Source organism: Neovison vison, chromosome 11 (genome assembly GCF_020171115.1).
Source record: "Neovison vison isolate M4711 chromosome 11, ASM_NN_V1, whole genome shotgun sequence".
NCBI classification, from domain to species: Eukaryota; Metazoa; Chordata; class Mammalia; order Carnivora; family Mustelidae; genus Neogale; species Neogale vison.
The window spans coordinates 112,360,245-112,382,355 of record NC_058101.1 but is presented as its reverse complement, the minus strand read 5'-3'; the positions used below and the strand labels follow the sequence as shown (position 1 = coordinate 112,382,355).

Sequence of the window (22,111 nt, the reverse complement as noted above, 5' to 3'; positions counted from 1 at the left end):
AGTTACAGGATATAAAATCAATATATAGTAATCTGTTGCATTTCTATACACTAGTAATGAAATATCAAAAAGAAAAAATAAGAAAATAGTCTCACTTACAAAGGCATCAAAAAGAATAAGATACCTAGGAATAAATTTAACCAAGGAAATGAAATATCTATACACTAAAAACTACAAGTCATTGGATGAAAGAATTGACACAAATAAAGGGGAAAATATTTCATGCTCACAAATTGTAAGATTTAATATTGTTAAAATGTTCATACTATCCAGAGCAATCTACAGATTCAGTGCAATCCCCATCAAAATTCCAGTGGCATACAATTCTAAATAATGTTTATGGAGCCACGAAGGACATCAAATAGCCAAAGCAATCTTAAGAAAGAACAAAGCTGGAGTCATCATGCTCCCTGATTTCAAACTATAGTCGATCCTTTAACAATGTGGGTTTTAGGGGTGCTTATCCCCCATGCAGTAAAAAATTCATATATAACTTTTTATTTCCCTAAACTAGTAGCCTACTGTTGACTGGAAGCCTTACCAAAAACATAAACAATTGATTAACCATATTTGTATGTTATAGGTATTATATACTATATTCTTAAAATAAAGTAAGCTAGAAAAAAGAAAATGTCATTTAAAAAATCATAAGACAAAATACATTTACAGTACTGTACTGTGTTGAAAAAAACCTACCTATAAAATCTGCACATTTCACACCAGTGTTTTTCACGGGTCAACTATATATTATAAGACTATAGTAATCAAAACAGTATGGTATTGGCATAAAAACAGATACATAGATTGATAGAACAGAAAACCTAAAAATAAACCCCTGCATACATGGTCAATTAACTTGGGACAAAAGAACCAAGAATATATAAGTAGGAAAAGACAGTTTCTTCAGTTAATGTTGCTGGGAAAACTCAACCAATCTTAGACCATACACAGAAATTAACTCAAAATGGATTAAAACCTCAATCTTAAGACCTGTAACCATTAAACTCCCGGAAGAAAACATAGACATAGGCTCCTTGATATTAGTCTTGGTGATGATTTGTTGGATCTAACCCCAAAAGCAAAGGCAACTAAAGCAAAAAAAAAAAAAAAAAAAAAAAAAGAAAAGAAACAAACAAACAAGTGGTACTATATCTCAAACTGAAAAGCTTCTGCACACGATAGGAAATCATTGACAAAATAAAAAAGGGAACCTACTAAGTGGGAGAAAATAGTTGCAGATCATATATCTGATAAGGGATTAATATCCAGAATATATATATATATATATAAATAAGAGTTGAAAATGGGCAGCAGGTCTGAATTGATGCTTTTCCAAAGAAGACATCCAGATGCCAAATAGGTACATGGAAAGATGCTCAACTTTATTAATCATCAGGGAAATGCAACTCAAGATGAGATTTTACATCACACCTGTTAGAATGGTTGTTATCGGGGCGCCTGGGTGGCTCAGTGGGTTAAGCCGCTGCCTTCGGCTCGGGTCATGGTCTCAGGGTCCTGGGATCGAGCCCCGCATTGGGGCTCTCTGCTCGGCAGGGAGCCTGCTTCCTCCTCTCTCTCTCTGCCTGCTTCTCTGCCTGCTTGTGATCTCTCTCTGTCAAATAAATAAATAAAATCTTAAAAAAAAAAAAAAGAATGGTTGTTATCAAAGAAACAAACAATGTACAAATGCTGACAAGGATGTGGGGAAAAGGGAACCCTTGAGTCCTACTGTTGGGAGTCTAAATTGGTGCAACTGCTATGGAAAACAGTACGGAGGGTTCTCAAAAATTAAAAAAAACAAACAAAAAAACCCACAATATGTCCAGCAATTTCACTTCTGGATATTCATCCAAAGAAAAAGGAAAATACTTAACTTGAAAAGATATATATACCCCATCATCATTGCTGTATTATTTACAATAGCCAAGATATGGAAACAACCTTAGTGTCCATCAATGGATGAATGGATAAAAAAATGTTGTATATAAGTACACACTGAAGTACTATTCAGTCATAAAAAGAAAGAAGTCTTGCCATTTGTGGCATCATGGATGGACCTCGAGGTCATTATGTTAAGTGAAATAAGACAGAGAAAGACAAATACCAGATGGTCTCACTTATATGGGGAGGCTTACAAAACAATACAAAGCAAAGAAGTCAAGCTCATTGATAAAACAGATTGGTTGTTGCTAGAGGCAAGGGATGGGAGTAAGTGAAATGGGTGAAGAGAGTCAAAAGGTACAAACTTCCACTTATAAATAATTCATGGGAATTTAATGTGCAGCATGGCACTGTGTAATATTGTAATACAGTTAATATGTAATACACCTAACAATACCATATTGCATATTTGAAAATTGCTAAGAGAGATCTTAAAAATTCTCATCATAAGGAAAAAAAACAATGCATGGTAATGGATGTTAATTGGGCTTAGTGTGATGATCTTTTGTAATATACACACATGTTCAATCATCATGTTATACACCTGGAACTTATATAATGTTGAACGTCAGTTATATCTCAAGAAAAAGATGTTACAATTTTTCTTTTTAATAGCATCCTTAGATTTTAAGATAAATCTAATAAGATCATCCTACTAATCATTTAATCATTCTGCTGCTACTGCTTCTCTTCCCCCTTGTCTTCTGTTAACCTCCAAATTATCACTCAATTATTTTATCTCACAACTAGAAATATTAATTATGTGATAATGAATTTCATTTCACAGGTAGTTAAACACATATAGATTAATTGACTCCTAAGTAGCAGTTGAAGACTTTTACATAAATTACTCTCTTGATTTGATTATTTTGGCAAAAGCAAGTGAAGAAGTCTCCAATTGTCTTGTTTGCATTTAACCATTCATTTCTTTAATTATGCTAATTAAAGAAATCATTTTATCATCCTCACCACTTTTACTTGTACAGGTTACATTGTATGAATGCAGCCTAATATGTATATTCAAGATCTTATCTGTTAACTTGCTTTATAGAAATAGTATCTTTATTATGAGCTAGCAATATTTTTTTTTCTCTCTCTCTCTTTTTTTTTTTCCTGAGGAGTGTGTTTCTGGCAAAATGATATACATTCTGACTACATGTTAGTGTTAAGTATTTTAGAAAGATGATGTAGCCCTGTCTCATCTTTACAATTTTTAAAGAAGGTATGGTTTTTAACTGTCTAGTGTTTGAGATCAGGAATTGACAGAAACTTGCTTGGAGCTAGCAGACTCAGATATCTTTCCATATTAATAATTGAAGTAGTTAACTTAGAATGTTCTACAGAATACCTCAAAATAGATTGCTGGTAACTTGCAATATAGATTGAGGCACACATACATACAAACACATAAAATATGGTAAACCATAATGGATTCAGTGTCACTACCAAGCCAATGATCATTGGTTCGGTGGTGTATCCCATAATGAAGATTATTTAGGGAAGTTTCTTCTTCCTTGCTGGATTTTGTTTTTAGATTGCTTGAGTTTTCCTTGTTCACTGATGTTCTTTATTCCCTGGTCAGGCTAAGAGACTAATTACTTCCTTGTTTTGAACTGAGAAGCAGTTTGCAAATGCATTTAAATAGCTCCAGCTACCATCTAGAGCTACTCCATGGATCCAGTCTGATGTAGAAACACAAATCATGGTCCTTTTAAATGCAAGCTATGAAAAACTTCATGATGCAAAATATGAAAATTTCATGATGCAAAATTCAGTAGTTCTTGACAGAGGTCATTAAATTTTCCACAAGAACTAAGATCTTCCTACATTTCATCAATATGCACATATATGTGAATCCTTCATTTTTTTCACACACACACAGACTACAAAGGATTCATCATATGAGATACATTATTTCAAAACTTGCTAATTTTTGTTTTAACATGAAGAGGCTGGCTTATTTTTTCTTAAAGTATCCTTCCAATTTCTTCTGTTTAGTACCGAATGCACCTGTTCTTTTTACATTTGTTCTTTTGGTATTTTTTCTCCATTTCTCTAAATAAATAATTGTATGGCTACCTCTTGATTATTCAATTTTAGGCATTACCTTTGACTTTCCACATTTGAAGCTTTACCAGTCTTTCCCACTATATACATATTTCCATCCCCTATGCTATACGTCTAGAAGTTAAAATGTTATTTGTTTCCTTAGAGTCCTATATTTCCATCACAAATTAATTTCCTAACTCTTGATCAGTTTAAATTTAAAACACCTGAGTTATTGTATTAATTTTAACTTCTTGGATTTCTTCTCCCAAAATTTTTGGACCTGCCTTCAGTCAGGCCTGATGTTTCTTCGGTCCAGTCACAGTTTTCATCTTACCAACCACCTTTACCATTATCTTGAGAGTATGCTTCTCCTTGCACTTGGGTTAGATCTCCCATAGTGGAAACTCCTTTCTTTTGTCTTCTTGTTTACACATTCATTTGGAGAGAGCCTCTCTTCCAGTAGCTTCCTGAGAAAGGTGTATGAGAGGTAAATTTTTGACACCTTGAAAATCTTCAATTTTTTTCATATCATAATTGATCTGTAATTTACTCAAGTATAGATTTCTGGATTTGAAATACTTTCTTTTCACAATTTTGAAGACATTACTCTATTTTATTCTACTTTCCAGTTTTGCTGTAGAAAATTCAATGCTACCCTTACTTTTAATCTCTTTTATATACATAAAATATATGTTATATAAGATCTCCCTTTGTCTGTCATGTTATATAATTTACAACATACCTTGGTGTGTAGGTCTATTCATATACTCTATGAATCCTTTTAAACTAGAAAACCATGATTTTCAGTTATGGAAATGGTACACAATTTATTTATTTGATGATTTCCCCCCTCTATTTTCTCAAGTGTCTCTTTCCAGAGATATTATTATTACTCACATTTTGAATTTCCTAGATTGATGCTCTTATTTACTGAACTCTTCCATCTCTGTGTTTTGACCTACAGTGTGGGAGATTTCCTGATCTTTATTTCAACTCACCTATTGGGATTCTAATTTATGCAATCATATTTTTAGAGTTCCTTATTTGTTACTCCCTTTTGGTAGCAACACGTTCTTGTTTCATTTATATATTTTTTAAATGAGAATGACAGTATTAATTATAGTTTTTTAAAGTTTTTTCCCCATTTTGTGTTTTTTCCAAGTAGATTTCTTTTGTGTGTGTGATTTGTTCTCAATATTTGGTATTTGAGGTTTCTTCCTATATCTAGTGACCCTGAATTAGTGGCTTGTGCATAAGAGAATGGATCACTATATGATCTGATTAGAAGCTCCTATCATTGGGTAGATCTTGTCACCAATGGGCCTTACCATATAATATTGCAGGGCTGTTTCACTGAGAAATCTCTAATATCCCTGTCTTTGGGTATTTTGTTTGTTCTTGACCTGGTCAAATTCCTGAGTAAAGAAGAGATAAGCCAGGCTGTATCAAGTTCTGAAAGCCATGTAGAGGAAGAGAACAGGAGGAGTTGACAGCCAGTGTAGATGGTCACTGAATGTTTGCAGTAAGATGGTACCGCTTGCCCTCCCCTGTCCTTAGTTTTCTACAGCCCTTCATCTTGATGATAGAAGAGGAATTCATAAGGAAGGCATCTCAGTGATATGTATAACAGATTTACTCTTTCAGTCTTCTGTGGGGATGCAGGGGAAGGGAGGGTGGAGATGATGTTACCAGCCTTTGGGGATAGGAGAGGGCAGCTGAACTATACTTCTCAAAGCCACTTCTGGTACCACTCTGAGGTCTTTTTGGAGTTAAGTGGTAAAATGGGTTTGCTTTTTGGCTTTTCTCCACCTTTGGACTAGGAGTCAGCATCTTTGCTTAGTTAAATCAGTTAACTGCTTTTTTTCTGCTTACCAGGTTTTTGTTGATCTCTTTTATATTGTAGGTTCTTTTTTTAAGGCTTTTTTTTCTTTTATTCTAATGGAATTCATAATTAAAATACTTTTTAATCTACCTTTCCCACAAAAAATATATTTTAATATCTTTCTTGCCAATAACTCTATTTCCATACCAACATTTTAATGACTACATAGGAATCTCTTTTTAGAGCTCTGACCTGTCCACTGTTGTAAACGTGGGTTGTTAGAAGCAATATTGCAAAGAACTTCCTTCTAGCTAGAATTTATATCAGTCTTTAATTAAAGTTAATATGTAAAAAAAAAAATGAATCCTTTCTTAAAGTATTTTTACTAAAAGACATCTTATTTCCGATATTAAGAAGATGTTTCCTTTTCTAACAGAGACCTTTCAGTATAAACATTCCATTTAACCACTTTTCCCACCAGATGGGAAATCTCGTGTATCTTCAGTTCATCATACATATGCAGGCTGTGCCAGGAACAGGAAAGGCACCCGATATATATTTGCTAATGAGACATATGCGTAATAAATGAATTTTAATTATTTTGTTTTAAAACTTCAAAGTGAAGGGGTCTGGTATGAAGGAAGCAGGTTGTAATAAATTTTAAATAACTTACTTTCATCACTTTGAGTTACTTCGAGGTTACTCAGGTCATGAAGTTAGCAAGATTGAGAACCAGCTTTAAAAAGAAGGAAGCCAGCAAGGCAGGGTGACATACAGGCTTACCAACACCCACTGCACCTGGAGAGCAAGCAGTACTGAGGTGTTTATGCAGGCAAACTTGTAACAAATGGTTTTAAATACAAAATACATATAATATGTTTACTTTGGAATTTAAGGATGAGCCTTCTATTGTATAGAGGTAACATATATCTATTGCAATGAATTATGTGGTTGGATTAAATAAATGATATTAGCTTAATCTAGTCCCGAGTTTCTCAGAGCGGAGTCTGCACATGATCTGTCTCAGAATCTCATGGGATCTTGAACATTCACTTTCCTTGGCTCGCCTGAAACCTATGGAATCAGAATCACTGTGCGTGGCCCGGGATTCTGCCTCTAACAAACTCTGCCTGTGTGCATGACAATCTACATGTCTTCTCTGGACTAAAATTTAAGAAACTTTGAGAGAGTTAGGTACATGTCTTGTATAAATTTGAACAATCTAATGAATTAAGAATTAATGATTGGGGATATTCTGGTGAAAGGATTTAATACATTTTATTGTTTTCCCCTTCAATTATTACTTCTTAGGAATTTGCATAATTAGCTTATCATACAGAAAGTCAGGAAAAATGATATATGTATTTTTTTTTTTAAGATTTTTTTATTTTTTTATTTATTTGAGAGAGAGAGACAGTGAGAGAGAGCATGAGCGAGGAGAAGGTCAGAGGGAGAAGCAGACTCCCCATGGAGCTGGGAGCCCGATGTGGGACTCGATCCCGGGACTCCAGGATCACGCCCTGAGCCGGAGGCAGTCGTTTAACCAACTGCGCCACCCAGGCGTCCCAATATATGTATTTTTTAAACTTCTCCATTCTCTGATGTGACCAGTGGCTAGAGGCATTAATTTGTGGTGTAAGAAATGAATGTGTGCACACTGCATAATACATCTATTGAGTATATTGCATCTCTGGCCTAGAATTTCTGTTTTTTAACCCAATATATTTTAGATAATATTTTTGTTGAGATTTGTTTTACTTATAGGCAAGCTCAGTGTGCTGTGAGAGAGATGGGTAAATCAAACATTGCTTGGGTTGACAATTTAAGCAGTGACATAGCGTGTATGAGAACTCCTGCCACAATGTCTGGAACAGAATAGGTATCAGTGAATGCATGTCCCCCTCATGAGCATCATTACTTTCCAAAAGTGGTGGTAGAGAGGGAAAGTATGAAAACCACCTCAGTGGTAGGTCACCCTATATGAATGAAATGTTTCTATTTAAAATGTAAAAAACTTAGATCTTTCCAATAATATTAGCTAACATCTATCAAGTATTACTATGTAACATATGCATCCTAAGCTGTTGATGTGAAGTAGGTGCTTATAATTATCTCTGCTTTAATGATAAGTGAGGCACAATAAGATTATATTATAAAGTTAACCAAGGTCAACCAACTGGTAAATAGTAAAGTCTAATTGTGAACTCAGAAAATCGGTTTCTAGAGATCACATCTCCTATTGTATCCTGTCTTCCATTCAAAATGTACAACCATTGCTAGTATAACAGAAAGGCACTTTTCAGGTTAAAGCTGATGGGGAAGATGTATTGTTTGATGTATCTTACTGATAACTAAGTTTTCATCTTCCTACCAGTTTTGCATATTGAATATTTCTAACAATTTCCTTAAAAATAAATGATACACCTAAAGTAAAGAGACTGGTAGGAAGACAGGTTTTTTTTTTTTTAATTTTTTTTAAGATTTTATTTATTTATTTGAGAGAGAGACAGTGAGAGAGAGCATGAGCGAGGAGAAGGCCAGAGAGCGAAGCAGACTCCCCATGGAGCTGGGAGCCCGATGCGGGACTCGATCCCGGGACTCCAGGATCATGACCTGAGCCGAAGGCAGTCGTCCAACCAACTGAGCCACCCAGGCATCCCTAGGGCCCAAACAATCTGGGTTTAAGTGCTGGCTTCATGATTTATTAGCTGTGTGCAGATCACTTAAACTTTGAGTGTTTATTTTCTCATCTGCAAGTGGGAATGATATTTACCCATACCGTTACCATACAGAGTAGAGATGATCTATATACTAGTGCTTGTTGAGCTCATTGTGTTCAATCAAATACAACTATTACAATTTAATGTATACGATGCTATCCTCAAAGGGTTATGAGAATTTCTGTACTTTATATGAGACATATATTACATAATTATAACAATTCTATAAGTACAGTTATATTCGGCATCAAAATCTTTAAAATAACTGCTTTATATTTAAATCCTTAAGTCTCATAAATACTTTTTTTTTTTAAGTCTCATAAATACTTAATATTTTGTTTAATCTCATTGTTCCTTTAAGTAGAAGACTTTGGCTGGGTTATCTCACAGATACTTAAACTTTTACTCTTTGTTCTTTTCAGCAAATTTACTTGATAACATGCTTTTGCGAAGCTCAGGAAAATTAAATGTGGGCACCAAGAAAGAGGATGGTGAGAGTACAGCTCCCACCCCTCGTCCAAAGATCTTGCGTTGCAAATGCCACCACCATTGTCCAGAAGACTCAGTCAACAATATTTGCAGGTTGGTCATATAAATTACTTAAATCTCATTTTAACAAAGATTTATCCTTTTTTGACTTGGAATTGTAGGCTGATATTTTCTAAAAACACATTTTGGGGAATAGTGCCTAAGTCCATTACCTCTCAGAGCTGTGCCTGTGTTTGGAAAAGTATTAGATTGCATTTGGGCCTGAAATGGTGTTCTGAGAGTCTCCTTCCTTGCTGCAAATATCACACATGTACATAAACATAGAACACAAGTCCCAGGCTTGGGGCAAGTGTCAAGGAGCAAAAACCAATTGTTTCTTTCAAAAAAACTTGTCCTCCAAATAAATTCAGTAGCAGGTGGTATCAAATGTGTGAGGATTTTTATTTGTTTTAACCATTCATCATATCAATGGTGGTTAATCGTTTGGAAAGAACACCTGAGTTGTTACGAATATTCTCTGACTCTGGGAAGCAGTATAGTGACAGAGCCCACATGATGAGTCTACCAGATGTTAGGAAAGACATTGTCAGAGTGCTAGAGAATAAATTCCTTAGTGGATAATCAGACTTGTATCAAGACTTTATTTGAAACTGGACTATTTACTGCCTTCTTTCATACACATCTTAATGCAGCTACATCCATTCTGGTGGACACTGTAGCCTGCCTTTACACCCCGCCATGGGGACAGCAGTGAGTAAAGAGGTATAGTGTAATGAGGCCAGTGTACCCAGGGAGACATGCAGAATAAACCAGACAAGTGCAGATCTCAAGAATGAAAATGGCAGGAAAGAAGAATCTCCATCAAGAAGGGTAATAGACCCAAATGGGAAGATGGGCTGCTGGGTTTGAAGTCCAGGCAGAATATCTGAGCAATCATTTGGAGCCTCTTTACCCAGGAAGGGAGCATGAAGCTGAGCTGAATGCTTTTTTTTCTTCCTGAGAAAGAAAGCATATCATGAGATATATATAGCTCAAGAAATATGTATTAACTGAATGACATGGAAGAATGTTGGGTGTATTCATAAATACATATCTCCTTTAATCAGCAAAACAAATCAGCATGGTAGGGCATGCTTATTTCTTAAAATTAGCTGTAAGGAATTCAGGGCCCAGAGAAGTCTATTAACTCAGCTCTTATATGATAGAACAAAGTTGGGATCGCTGAGTCTTGTGTTGTGGTAAGATGATTCCAGAGGTCAGACGTATTTCCTGGGAAACATTACCTGTTTGTAGTAAATGGCAAAAGTATCAGGAAAATGTCAAAGTTTTCTGAGGAAACTATTATCAGGAGGAAACGTGCTAGGGAGATATTTTACTGATTTTCCTGAGTGTGTAGTAATTAAGAATAAATCAAGGTGCATCATTTGAGCTGTAGTTCTGGTGATCACATGTGTAGACCTTCCGAAATTATCCCAACTTTAAATATTTTGTCCTCTTGTCCCTGTTGGCCACTGGAGTGTCTGTCCTGTGTTGATTTGGAAGAAAGTGATTGGACAGGGCTCACTGCAGTGCAGATGCTGTGTGTGGGAAGGAGAAGGTCGGTATGTTCAAAGAAGACTGGTTTTCCTAACATGAAGGGAGCAGGAGGAGGTGTGGCTGTAGTGGAGTCTGGAGCCAGGAATGATGACCATGGCCTGGTCGGCTTTATTAAGAAGGTTCGTTTTATACTTGGAAGCATTGGGAGGCCATGGAGGGGCATTGGTTTCAGTAGGAGTAACAGTAATATTGATGAGGATTTCAGAAGGACAGTTGGTCTGAGAGAACATGATCTTGGATGCAGGTGGTGCCGACATAAGAGGCATGTGCATGTGTTGGGGAGCAATGTAGAAGGAAAGTTGTACGTTAATGAACTACATGTGTGAGGGGCCCAAAGGGGCTTCGCAGGTTGTTGGATGTACATTGAGTTGTACAGTGTAGGCTTTTAATGAAAGAGGACAGAGGGGAATAATTAAGCTCCAATTTGGACATGCTGAGTTTAAAGTTTTTGACACCTGCAAATAGAGACACCAAAGAGTTGGCCATGGGAAATGGATCTGGAGCTGGGATAAAGAGTTTGGGGGGGAGAGTCTAGAGTGAGTAGAACATGAGTTAGTTTTTGCTGTGAAACAAATAACCTCAAAATCATATCGACTCACAACTAAAGATATTTATTTTTTTAAATATTCCTGGGTCTACAAATGGGCTGCAGCTGTGCTGGGCCCTGCTGGATTGGGTGGGCTTGCTTGAATTCAGGCCTGTTCCACATGTTTGTTCATCCTTCTTGGACAAGGAGCTAACCATGGCATGTGCTTTTTAACTTGCCTGGAAAGGAGCAATCTCTTGTTCTTGTAGCATGTCCTCTAGCATTCCACTTAACCAAAACAAGTGATATGGTCAAGCTCAACTTTGGAAAGAAGCCATGGCTCGGGCAGGGCATGAAAAATTGAGTACAATAATAGAACAATCTGGTAGACCAGAGTAGGACTGAGCCTTGAGGCATTTAATGCTTGGGTCAAGGAGGCTCTTCTCAGTAGATTCAGAATGAACAAAAAGCAGTGAGTATGGTAATCATTGAAGCCGGGTTTACAGAGGGAGGCAGTAAGGTCAGCTGTGTTAGATGCTGTTAGAGGTCAAGTCGGATAAGAACCAAAATCTGGCAGTCATATTTATTGACCTTAATTAACTGTGGTTTAGAAATACGTATTCCAAAGTCCAGAATTCCTGACCATCACCCAACCCCTGAACTTGATCTCAAAGGGGTGAATATTCATTCTTGGTTAAAAGGCACATCTTTTTGCAACAAGATGGTAACTCCATTTGAGTCTCCTGTGAGCTGAGATCAGTTGTGTGAAGCACAGGGACTGCTTTTGTTCCTGGGCCTCGAGACCTGGAATAAATTCAGGCCTTCATTCTTGTAAGCCCATGATGTACTCTTTTGACTTTCAACAATCAGTACTTCTCACGCTGTTTCTGGTAAAATATAACCCACCCACCCCTCAACCGTCATCAGTTGCATTGATACTTTTCTAAAGTACAATAAAAATGAATTACTAGAAAATAAATTTTAAAATCTTTATAAATTATATGTTCAAATTTTTCTATTTTTCCATTATTGAAATTTATTTCATTTATTTATTTCCATTATTTATTCCAAATTTATTTCCAATCTTTATAAATTATATGTTCAAATTTTTCTATTTTTCCATTATTGAAATTTATTTCCATTATTGAAATATATTTCCATTATTGAAACTTGCTATGCAAGTTTCCACTTCTGTATTAACTGCTCACAGACCAGTAACAAGCAATTTGCTGACCTGCAAGGGAATACATTTGGAGTAATATTGCATTCAGCCTTGCGCTTCTAGGTAAACCAGTTCTAAAGACCAGAGTATGCTTTGTTGAGGCTTAGATAAGGGCTGGTTCAAGCTGTGTGGCCTGAGGCCTTTTAGTAAGCAGTTCTTAGCCAATCTGGTTATTGTAGATAGGTCTCAGGCACATTACCACTCCCATATTCCTAGACAGAATAATCTTTAAAAGTGGCCTGAATCAAGAGTATATCCTCCTTAAAAGAGATTCTGAAATTTCATCTGATAATTCAGAAAATATGTGTAAAGTTTAGAGGGGTTTTAAACTCTTCATAAGTAGCAGCAATCACGTTACCTGCCAACACCAAGGCCAGACTCATTCTTGGCCTTGGTTTCTACCTGATGCAGGTGTGTCTGCTTCCAAAATCCATGCCATTTCTATTGCCTCACAGCATACATGTCAGAGGATGTAGCACAAATATGCTGAAGAAAGTATTAGAACATTTTTTTTTTAAAGATTTTATTTATTCATCAGAGAGAGAGAGAGTGAGAGTGAGCACAGGCAGACAGAGAGGCAGGCAGAGTCAGAGGGAGAAGCAGGCTCCCTGATGAGCAAGGAGCCCGATGTGGGACTCGATCCCAGGACGCTGGGATCATGACCTGAGCCGAAGGCAGCCGCTTAACCAACTGAGCCACCCAGGCGTCCCAGAACATTTTTTAATATCCATAATTCAGAGTGAGGGGTGAAGCCACTACTCCATTTCCATTTCCAAAGGGAAGGGGTGAATCCTTCCCATTCCATGTCTAAATTAATTCCTAGGACCGGAGACTATCACTACACACCCCTGAATGCTTCAAGGTCTCCTGCAGTAACTCTTTACATGACTTTCACCATGCCAGTGTTTTGTCTTATTTTCCAGTTTTCTTTGTCTATTTTTTTTTTCTACATAGTCTGCTCCTGCTTTATATATCCTTCCCTGTTTTACTTGGACTTGGCCTGTGATAGTCATCTTTGTTACTCCTCATCACCTCTCTCCATTTTACCCAGACTGTCACAGAAGTCTGTCCATTTCATAAAAATTATTTTTCATTCTTTTTCAGAGATGATTTTAAATATGCTACCATTTATCTTACTGGGTTTGACCAAGAATTCTGCCTGGACAGTTTTCAGGGTTTACAGGTATAATAAATCACATCGGATGTTTGCACAGAGGGTGCGCATGTGACAGCAGGCTGCCTAAATGAAGAATTAGATGAGTCTCCCGACTGTACCTTGAAGAGTCAGAGTGGGAAGAAGGGAAAACTTAGGGGCTGGGAGCCTTTTTATAAAGTTTGCATTACCCGAGAGTTTTAAACCCCTTGCTGAATGTGATGATGTGAGTTTTCAGACAGGTGCTCCCTAGCTAAGATCTCAGAACATTTAAAGTGCACACTCTTCTTCTCTGTTTATACATCTTTCACCACATCTGTTTTATTCCACTATTGCTCAGACTGTCTGAATATTGAGCTTGATGATCTTTTTAAGAACCGTTGAAGACTTTCAAGCAGAGAAGGAAAATGTGAGATTTCTCAGCAAGTATGCTGTACAGAATCCTTCCGTGTCCAGGGAGAGGGGACAGGCAGGCCTGCCAGAAGGCTTTCAGAGCAATTGAAGTGAGAGACAGAGAGCATCTGCTCAAGGTAGTGGAGGTGAGACTATATAAATGCTGGATTCATATAAAAATGGAGATAAATTCAGAAGATCTTTAAAATGAACAAAATGCCAGATCACTTGGTATGGCTGCTAGGAAGGGTGTAAGGTAGTTACACATTCTTGACAATAAAGTAAAAGACATTTCTCACGTTGGAACTTTACTAGCAACCTAACTTCACCTGCCTGTAGAGATAGGATGTCTCTGAGGAAAACCAGAGATGGGGAGCAGTAGTGATCCTATATGTTTTACCCTCTTTTCCTCACTACCATGGGAATCCGCCCATCTAAGACGATAAGGAAAAAAACAAATTTTGGGATTCTATTACTTTGATAATTATCGGTGTTCAACGTTCTTTGCTTTTTTTCCCAAGTCTGTAGAAAACACATTGACTAGCTTATGATTTCTATCCTTATTGCTAGAAGTGGGATACTTGGTTTCTCCTGGGATCGTAGCATTCATAGACTATGAGCTCCCTCCCTCAAAGCGAAGACATCTTCCTTAGCTTGTGTCTGGGCATCTTAGTCTGCCTTAATTGTCATGTGCTGAATAAATATTTGTCAAATGAACTACTGTTAGTAAAGATCTAAGCAGTTTCACAGTTTTAGTCGACTAAAATTTACATGATTTAAATAACCGTTCTAAACTTTGTATGAACCTTTGAGATTATCTGTGACAGAAAACTTCAAAAACTTTCTTTATTTCCCTTGAAGGTGAAATGGGTATTTTAGAAGACAGAATGTTCTCAAGGACTGATTTTAAAATCTACTTAAACAGTCTTTCCAATGAACTGTGGCTGAAACCTAAAAGGAATTTAAAAGAAATTTAGGAATTCTAGTATGTCTTGCATTCTGAAATAAAATTGGAATACATATTGATCAGTCAAGAGATCTATACTTCTTGTGGGCAGAGAGATCCACTTCAGCAAGTATCCATATATATAATTTATTTCTGTCAAGAGCAAAATTTTAAACTACTCAGTAAATAATTTATTTGATAATAAAAAATATTTTAATGATGCTTTAAGACTTCATGTCACCCTGGTTGAGCAGAACAGCTAAACTCCTCTTAACTAATACTTAAAAACTATTTTATAGTGAAATTCATCTTTATGAGGATCTAAACTAGTTAGAAAAAAGTTCTACAGTAGTCCCTTCTAAACTGTGTGGTCGTGTGTGTGAACAACCCTAGCATCTGCAACAGGGAAACAACATCTTAGTGGAAGAATAGAGGGAAACGGACCATTGTGAGTAAATCTTATATAACACTTGATTCCCTGAAACAAAACAATCAAGAGAGCAGCTTAGATTAAAGATTCTGGTGGTGCAAGTTTAGACATTTACGAAATTAGCTTCTGATTATCCTTAAAGAATCATGGATGAACTGGAGTCCAAGAGGCAGTTTATAAACCCAGTCTGACTACAAATGAGAAGAGTGCAGGTTCTGGTTGCATATCCATCCCAGACTTTGAGCCCCGTGTACCTGTTTCTTACTTGCTTACTTGCTTCTTACTCAAAATGTCTGGAGAGAGTTAACTCCCTAATGATCTCTCTAGATGTTTGAGGCCCGTTTTTGCTTTTGGAATATTGGGCAGATTCAAGGCATCCTCTGATGGTTTTACCAAAAGTTCATCATCAGTGCTTTGACCTCACCTGACCTATAAATTCTCAAATGCTTTGCTTTTTCATAAATTAACATGATGCTGAGAGGCAGTCAGTGATGATGACTGATCTCCTTGGTAGCAACTATTCTATTTTGTTCATTACTTGTCTTTACCTGTTAATACAGGGGCAGCATTTTTGAAATGTTACATCAATTTCCTTTTTTTAAATTCATTATCACTACTGGAACCAAATGGCCTGCCTTTGTATGCATCTCATTACTCTCAGTTCTGCTTAAAATGATTTCTCCTCACGTTTTCTTCACGAGGCTTCATTTCTTCTTGTTACTTTCAACACAGTGGGAAGGATGGGGTAATAATAATCAATATAAAGCATTTAAAAACTAAGATTTAATATGGGGGCCAGGCAGCAGAATATTCAAATAAGCTGTGCTTTTTGTGACAGTCAGCAGGCATCTCTTAGTGGAGGCAGTTGAATAGCTCAGACTCAGGGGCACAGCTTGGTTTTACATTTGTGTTTGCTCCAGAATTTCAAGTTCTCAAGTGATTCTTAAGCTTCTGTAATTGTACTGCTCCTTTCCAGTTAGTGTCTCTTGCTAGTTAGTAATTTCAGTGAGAAGCTTATAAATGATTTTTGCTTTGCTTTGTTTGGTGCCTGGATGGCTCAGTCAGTTAAGTGTCTGCCTTTGGTTCAGGTCTTGATCCCAGTCCTGGGATGGAGCCCTGCATTGGACTCCCTGCTTAGCAGAGAACCTGCTTCTCCCTCTCCTTCTGCCCGCCCCCATCCTGCCCTCTTTCATGATTGCTCTCTCTGTCTCTCTCATGAACAAATAAAATCTTAAAAAATACTATTTTTGCTTTGTTGCTGAAAATATGCACTTGAAATTGTTCTCTAAGCTTTCTGCTTCTCCTCCAACTACATATTTGGTTTCTGTCCCAGTTGTTAACTTATGGGACACTGACTTTTCTCCAGGACTTTTCTCCTCCTCCACACTCTTTGTATTTTTAGCCCCGGCCCCTTTGCAGACAAGGGAGTGTATTTTTTTTTTTAAGATTTTATTTATTTATTTGACAGACAGAGATCACAAGTAGGCAGAGAGGCAGGCAGAGAGAGAGAGAAGGAAGCAGGCTCCCTGCTGAGCAGAGAGCCTGATGCAGGTCTCGATTCCAGGACCCTGGGATCATGACCTGAGCCAAAGGCAAAAACTTTAATCCACAGAGCCACCCAGGCACACCAAAAGGAGTGTATTTTTAAGGCTTGAATTTACTCTCCCTAATTTCTTTAATTTCCCAGGACATTGTTGGAGTGACTTGACCACAGCTTAACTAGTTTTTTACTTTTAATTTTTTTTTTTTTTTTTAATCCTTATGAGTGTGATCCCATATATTCAGATTTTGAGGAAGGGGAACTCATAAATAAGGAGAAATTGATTTTTATAGATTTAACATATTGTATCACATTTTCTAGCTCTGTGAATTCCTAATGTCAGAAAATTAAGAGGCGCCTGGGTGGCTCAGTGCGTTAAGCTTCTACCTTCAGCTCAGGTCATGATCTCAGGGTCCTAGGATCAAGCCCTGCATTGGGCTCTCTGCTCAACAGGGAGCCTGCTTCCCCCTCTCTCTCTGCCTGCTTCTCTTCCTACTTGTCATCTCTCTATCTTTCTTTCAAATAAATGAATAAAATCCTTAAAAAAATTAAATTGACTTTATTTCTGATAATTTCTGAATTTTACTTTTGATCCGAAAAAGAAGTTATACATATGGTCTAATTAGGAAGGAAAGGAATAAAAAAATCAGACGGATATTATCTGCTCATATTGTTTGAATTTCTAAGGGACAGCTCTTATATTTATTGTCTTCAGTGTTTACATGCTTTAAATTTTCCTAGCAATTTCAGTAAATTGGCTAAAAAGCCCCCTAAGAATTCAGAGCAAGGGCTGTTCAGAGGCAGTCTTTCTTCCATGACAGTATTCATGCATTTGACCTCAGTCTAATGAAGAGATTTATCATTGGTCCCTCCTAGCCATTCGTTAGTGTATTTGAACTTTGCCATTCTAGTTCTTATAAACTGAGGTATTTTGGATCACTTGAGGGTTATAAACTGAGTAAACAATTCTAAGGGTGTTGATGATAACTGGAGGGCTAATGTATGGCAGAACGCTGCTGCCATGGATACTGAATAGACAAGCCCACAAATCACAGCTAATGCCCTGCTCAGCACTTTCTTCCCTTGACCTTTCAGGATGATGCTGCCGTTGTCTGTCTTGGACACTGAGCAAGCATATGTATGAGAAAAAGATGGAGATATAATTTAGTATTTTAACTCTCAGCACACGCAGTAGTGGTTGGATGACTAACATTAGGAGTCTGCTGGTATTCATCACCCTAACTTATGAAGACAGTGAAGTCGGTTTATCAGTAGTTCTGTATGTCAGAGTTCTTGTTTTCCAGATTTGGCCGCAGGAGAAGATAGTGCAAGATAGGGGGATGGATGAAGCAAGAGGTCCTTGACTCAAGGCCTGATTCTGTTACCATTTTTTCTGCGACCCTGTACACGTTTAGACTCCCTGCCTTTAATTTCTTCATCTGTAAAATAGAAATAATATTACTTTGTTTCCATTATTGTTGGGAGGATTAAATGAAGTAGAATAAGTAATTTTTTTTTAATCTAGAAAGCCATACATAAATTGAGAATTTTCTTTGCTTTCCGTGGTCCTGTTAAAACCCCTTCTTTCTGTTGTTCATCTTCACCCCGCCCCCCAGTATAAGCTCTGCCTGTTTACAACAGAGCTCTATGTTTCTTCCATATGACAGATCAGCCCCAAAGCAGAGGGACCAAATGGTAGAATCTTAGCTGGGTTATGCTGTGCTGATCCCAACTCTTACCTGTCTTTTTCTGGTGCCTTAGTAAGAGAAGAGTTTATTTCATTTGGAGCAAATAGAACCAGCATAAATGTTCACCTGCATGGAACCAAACCCCTACTGGGCCTCTCATTTGCTGTAACGTTCTTGAGAAATTGCTCAAGCTCTCTGAGCCTCATTCAAAGATGAGCACAATACTTCCTTCCTCATGGAGTCATTTTCCTGGATGTGTGGAGGGGATGTCTATGGAGGACCAAAGCAGGTGTTCAGTAATTGGTACATACAGTTATTAATGGCATATGTTATATGGAAAGCTTGGCTCCTTCTTTCTCACAGGTTTCTAGACAAAGAAGATAAATGTTTTATGGTTATTAAATCAAATTTCACAAAAAAGAAGTTTTGGAATTCTCTTAACAGATTATAACCTGTAATGATGATCGACTTTGTCCTCGTAGGTAATAGTACAAATGACAAACATGTTCCTTTCACCCCAGACATACACACACACACACACACACACACACACACTTACTTTGCCTGTTTGGTCTTTAGCACAGATGGATATTGTTTCACAATGATAGAAGAAGATGATTCTGGGATGCCTGTGGTCACTTCTGGATGTCTAGGACTAGAAGGCTCAGATTTTCAGTGTCGGGTAAGAAAGATAAGTTGATTCTACTTGTAATCTTTCATTGTCAGCTTTCAGTCAGGTTTCACATTAGATAAAACAATTGCTTTTCTTGACTAGCCTGTAGTTAGTAAATTGGAAAGTAATTTGAAAATTCTTTCATTGGGCCAGTTCTGCCTTCATTTCAAACTCAGACATGGTTAACTTCTTGCGTTAGTGATTCATTCGATTGTCTTGCTCAGATTCCAACTTAGTTAATTGCATTAATCCATTCCTTCTTCCTCAGTTTATAACTATGTGCCCTGGCTCTTATAAATGCAATAGTAGTTTTGTTGAAATGCAAAAGCTGCAGTAAGATAATACATGGGAAATTTAAGAGCAATTTCCTAATAGAAAACAAAATATTCAGGATGTTTGAGAAAAATCATCAGAATTTTAAGTGAGCTCTCTAAATAGTGTTAGTTCTTTAAAAAGCTTTCAATTATGTGACTTTGAAATGTAGGGGGATCCACTAATCACTGTTTGGGTTCAACTTTAGGATACCCCCATTCCTCATCAGAGGAGGTCAATTGAGTGCTGCACAGAACGGAATGAATGCAATAAAGACCTTCACCCCACTCTGCCTCCCCTGAAAACCAGAGGTAAGGAGAGAGGAATGCTTGGGCTGGGAGGGCTTTAGGCACAGAATTGCCCTGTCCTCCAAAAATGAATGCACCTATATCATTTTCCTCTGCTGGGGCAGGGGACTGAAGCAATAGGACATAATTCAAGTAGTTCTTGGAAAAGTAGTCTTATGTGGCTTCATGCTCGAGAATCTTATTTCTTTAACTTCTCCCCACTTCCCTGTAAAAATTAGAGGTCCTAGAGCTTGTAGTATGTTTCAGGAGCATGGAGGAGGGAGACGGCATTTTATGCTTACCCCAAAGTGTTATTCAGAAGTTGCACTTCAGTCAAAAACTGCCGTGAGGCTAAGGTGCCTTAAAGAAATAAAGGACCAAATTGGATTATTTGCCAGATGCATTTCCTTTTGTCTGTGCTAGAGTAACTACATTTTAGTCAAATCATGTACCAGTATATTGAAAGGATGGGAAAGATGTCTAGAGAATTTAATTTAATAACTTATACATTTAAGTGTTGCTCATTGAAAAAAAGACAAATACTGCAGCCTGAAAGACTTTTTATTAAAAACTACTCCTATGTTTCCTTTCTTCTTGCTCTCACCACGGAATAAATGACTGGGATTGTCACAGAGTCCTAAAGCTTAAGTCTTATATAAGTGGTTTAAAATGATTTCTCATGATTGATTTTATTTCTTGAGAAAATCTTCCTAATAAAATATAATGACATTTCATGGTTCTGATGATAACATTTTATAACACTTGTTTCTGCTGAAGCCTAAAAAGCTTTAAAGGATTCATTCATAATAATTCACGTAAAACATTCTATTCCAGTCAGCATAGTAGGCATTACGGATACAGAAATGGCTGAAGAAAATTCCTGCTCTCAAGACGTGCCTACTGGGATGTGAGAAATATGTACATATTTAAATTATATTTGGTCAGGAATAGCTTAGTAGAGTTAAATTATAAGTGCAGTAAACACATCAGTGGTTTACTCCACTTGGGGTGGGAGGATGTCAAAAGAGCTTCATAGAAGTGACACGAACAGACTTTAAGGGTGAACAAGAGTTCCCTAAGTAGATAAGACAGGAATAAGAATTTTAAAAGTTCCCTAAGTGGGTAAGACAGGAATAAAAATTTAAAAAGTTCCTTAAGTGGGTAAGACAGGAATAAAAATTAAAAAGAAAAAACTATAATGGCTAACATAAGCCAAGTATTATTATCAGTATCACATTAATTAACCCATTCGAGTCCCACCATAGTCCAAAGAGGTACTCAGAATTATTTCTTGTTTAAAGATGAGGAAATTGGGGGCACCTGGGTGGCTCAATCCTTAAGTGTCTGCCTTCGACTCAGGTCATGATCTCAGTCCTGGGATTGGAGCCTTGCCTCAGACTCTCTGCTCATCGGGGAGTCTCCTTCTCCCTCTCACTCTCTGCACATGAGCTCTCACTCTTTCTCTGCTCTCCCTCTCACTCTCAAATAAATAAATAAAATCTTTAAAAAAAAAAAAAGAAAAGGTGAGGAAATTGCAGCACGGGGAGTTTACCTAATTTTCCCAAATTTGCACAGTCGCTTAGTAGCAGTGACTCTAAACAGAAGCAGTAGTGAATGCAGAGGTTCGGTTTGCAATACTTGAGAGGCATTTGCAAAATACAGGCATATTAAACAGCATGGCTGATTGGAGAAAATCTCATAATTAAGTTGTCTAAAAACCTCATTATTTAAAGTAGGTCTGTAGATCTGCTCATTAGTATCGCTTGGAACTCATTAGAAATGTGGAATCTTGGGACGCCTGAATGGCTCAGTTAAGGTTAGGTGTCTGACTTGATTTTGGCTCAGGTCATGATCTCGGGATTTGAGATAGAGCGGGGCGTGGAGCTCCATGCTGAGACTGGACTCTGCTTAGGATTCTCCCCATTCCTCTCCCCCTCCTTCCAACTCGCTCGAGCTTTCTCAAATAAATAAGTAAATAAATAAATAAATAAAAATTAAATAAATGCAGAATCTCTGGCCCACCCCCTACTACCAGACTTACTTTTTAATGGTACTCCTCAAGTGATTTGTATGCACGTTACAGTTTGGGTAATACTTTCGGTGGAAAAAAGTAAGACCTTTAGAAGGTATCGCTAGCACACTTGTGCCTCACCATGTGAGTTTGATAACACCTTGTTCAAAGAGAAGTCTGATGTCAAATTGCTGTAAAGTTTTAAATGTTTACTTCCAGGTTTCCTAGGCATTTCCTTGTGGACCAGTTGCAGAAAGTTGGCGGTCTATAGACAGTGTTTTGAATAGCACTGGTATAAGGGCTCACGCATTAG

The 22,111-nt window shown here is 37.3% G+C and overlaps 1 protein-coding gene across 3 annotated transcripts in view; it reads left to right on the top strand.

Moving 5' to 3' along the window:
• The window catches only part of BMPR1B (bone morphogenetic protein receptor type 1B), a 109,017-nt gene that overhangs the window by 52,418 nt on the left and 34,488 nt on the right, over positions 1-22,111 (top strand). For all 3 annotated transcript variants that reach the window (XM_044224458.1, XM_044224457.1, XM_044224459.1), the window contains 3 exons: positions 8,955-9,114; positions 19,095-19,197; positions 19,709-19,811. In XM_044224458.1, the coding sequence (XP_044080393.1) occupies positions 8,955-9,114; positions 19,095-19,197; positions 19,709-19,811 (366 nt within the window). The remainder of the gene's footprint in view (positions 1-8,954; positions 9,115-19,094; positions 19,198-19,708; positions 19,812-22,111) is intronic.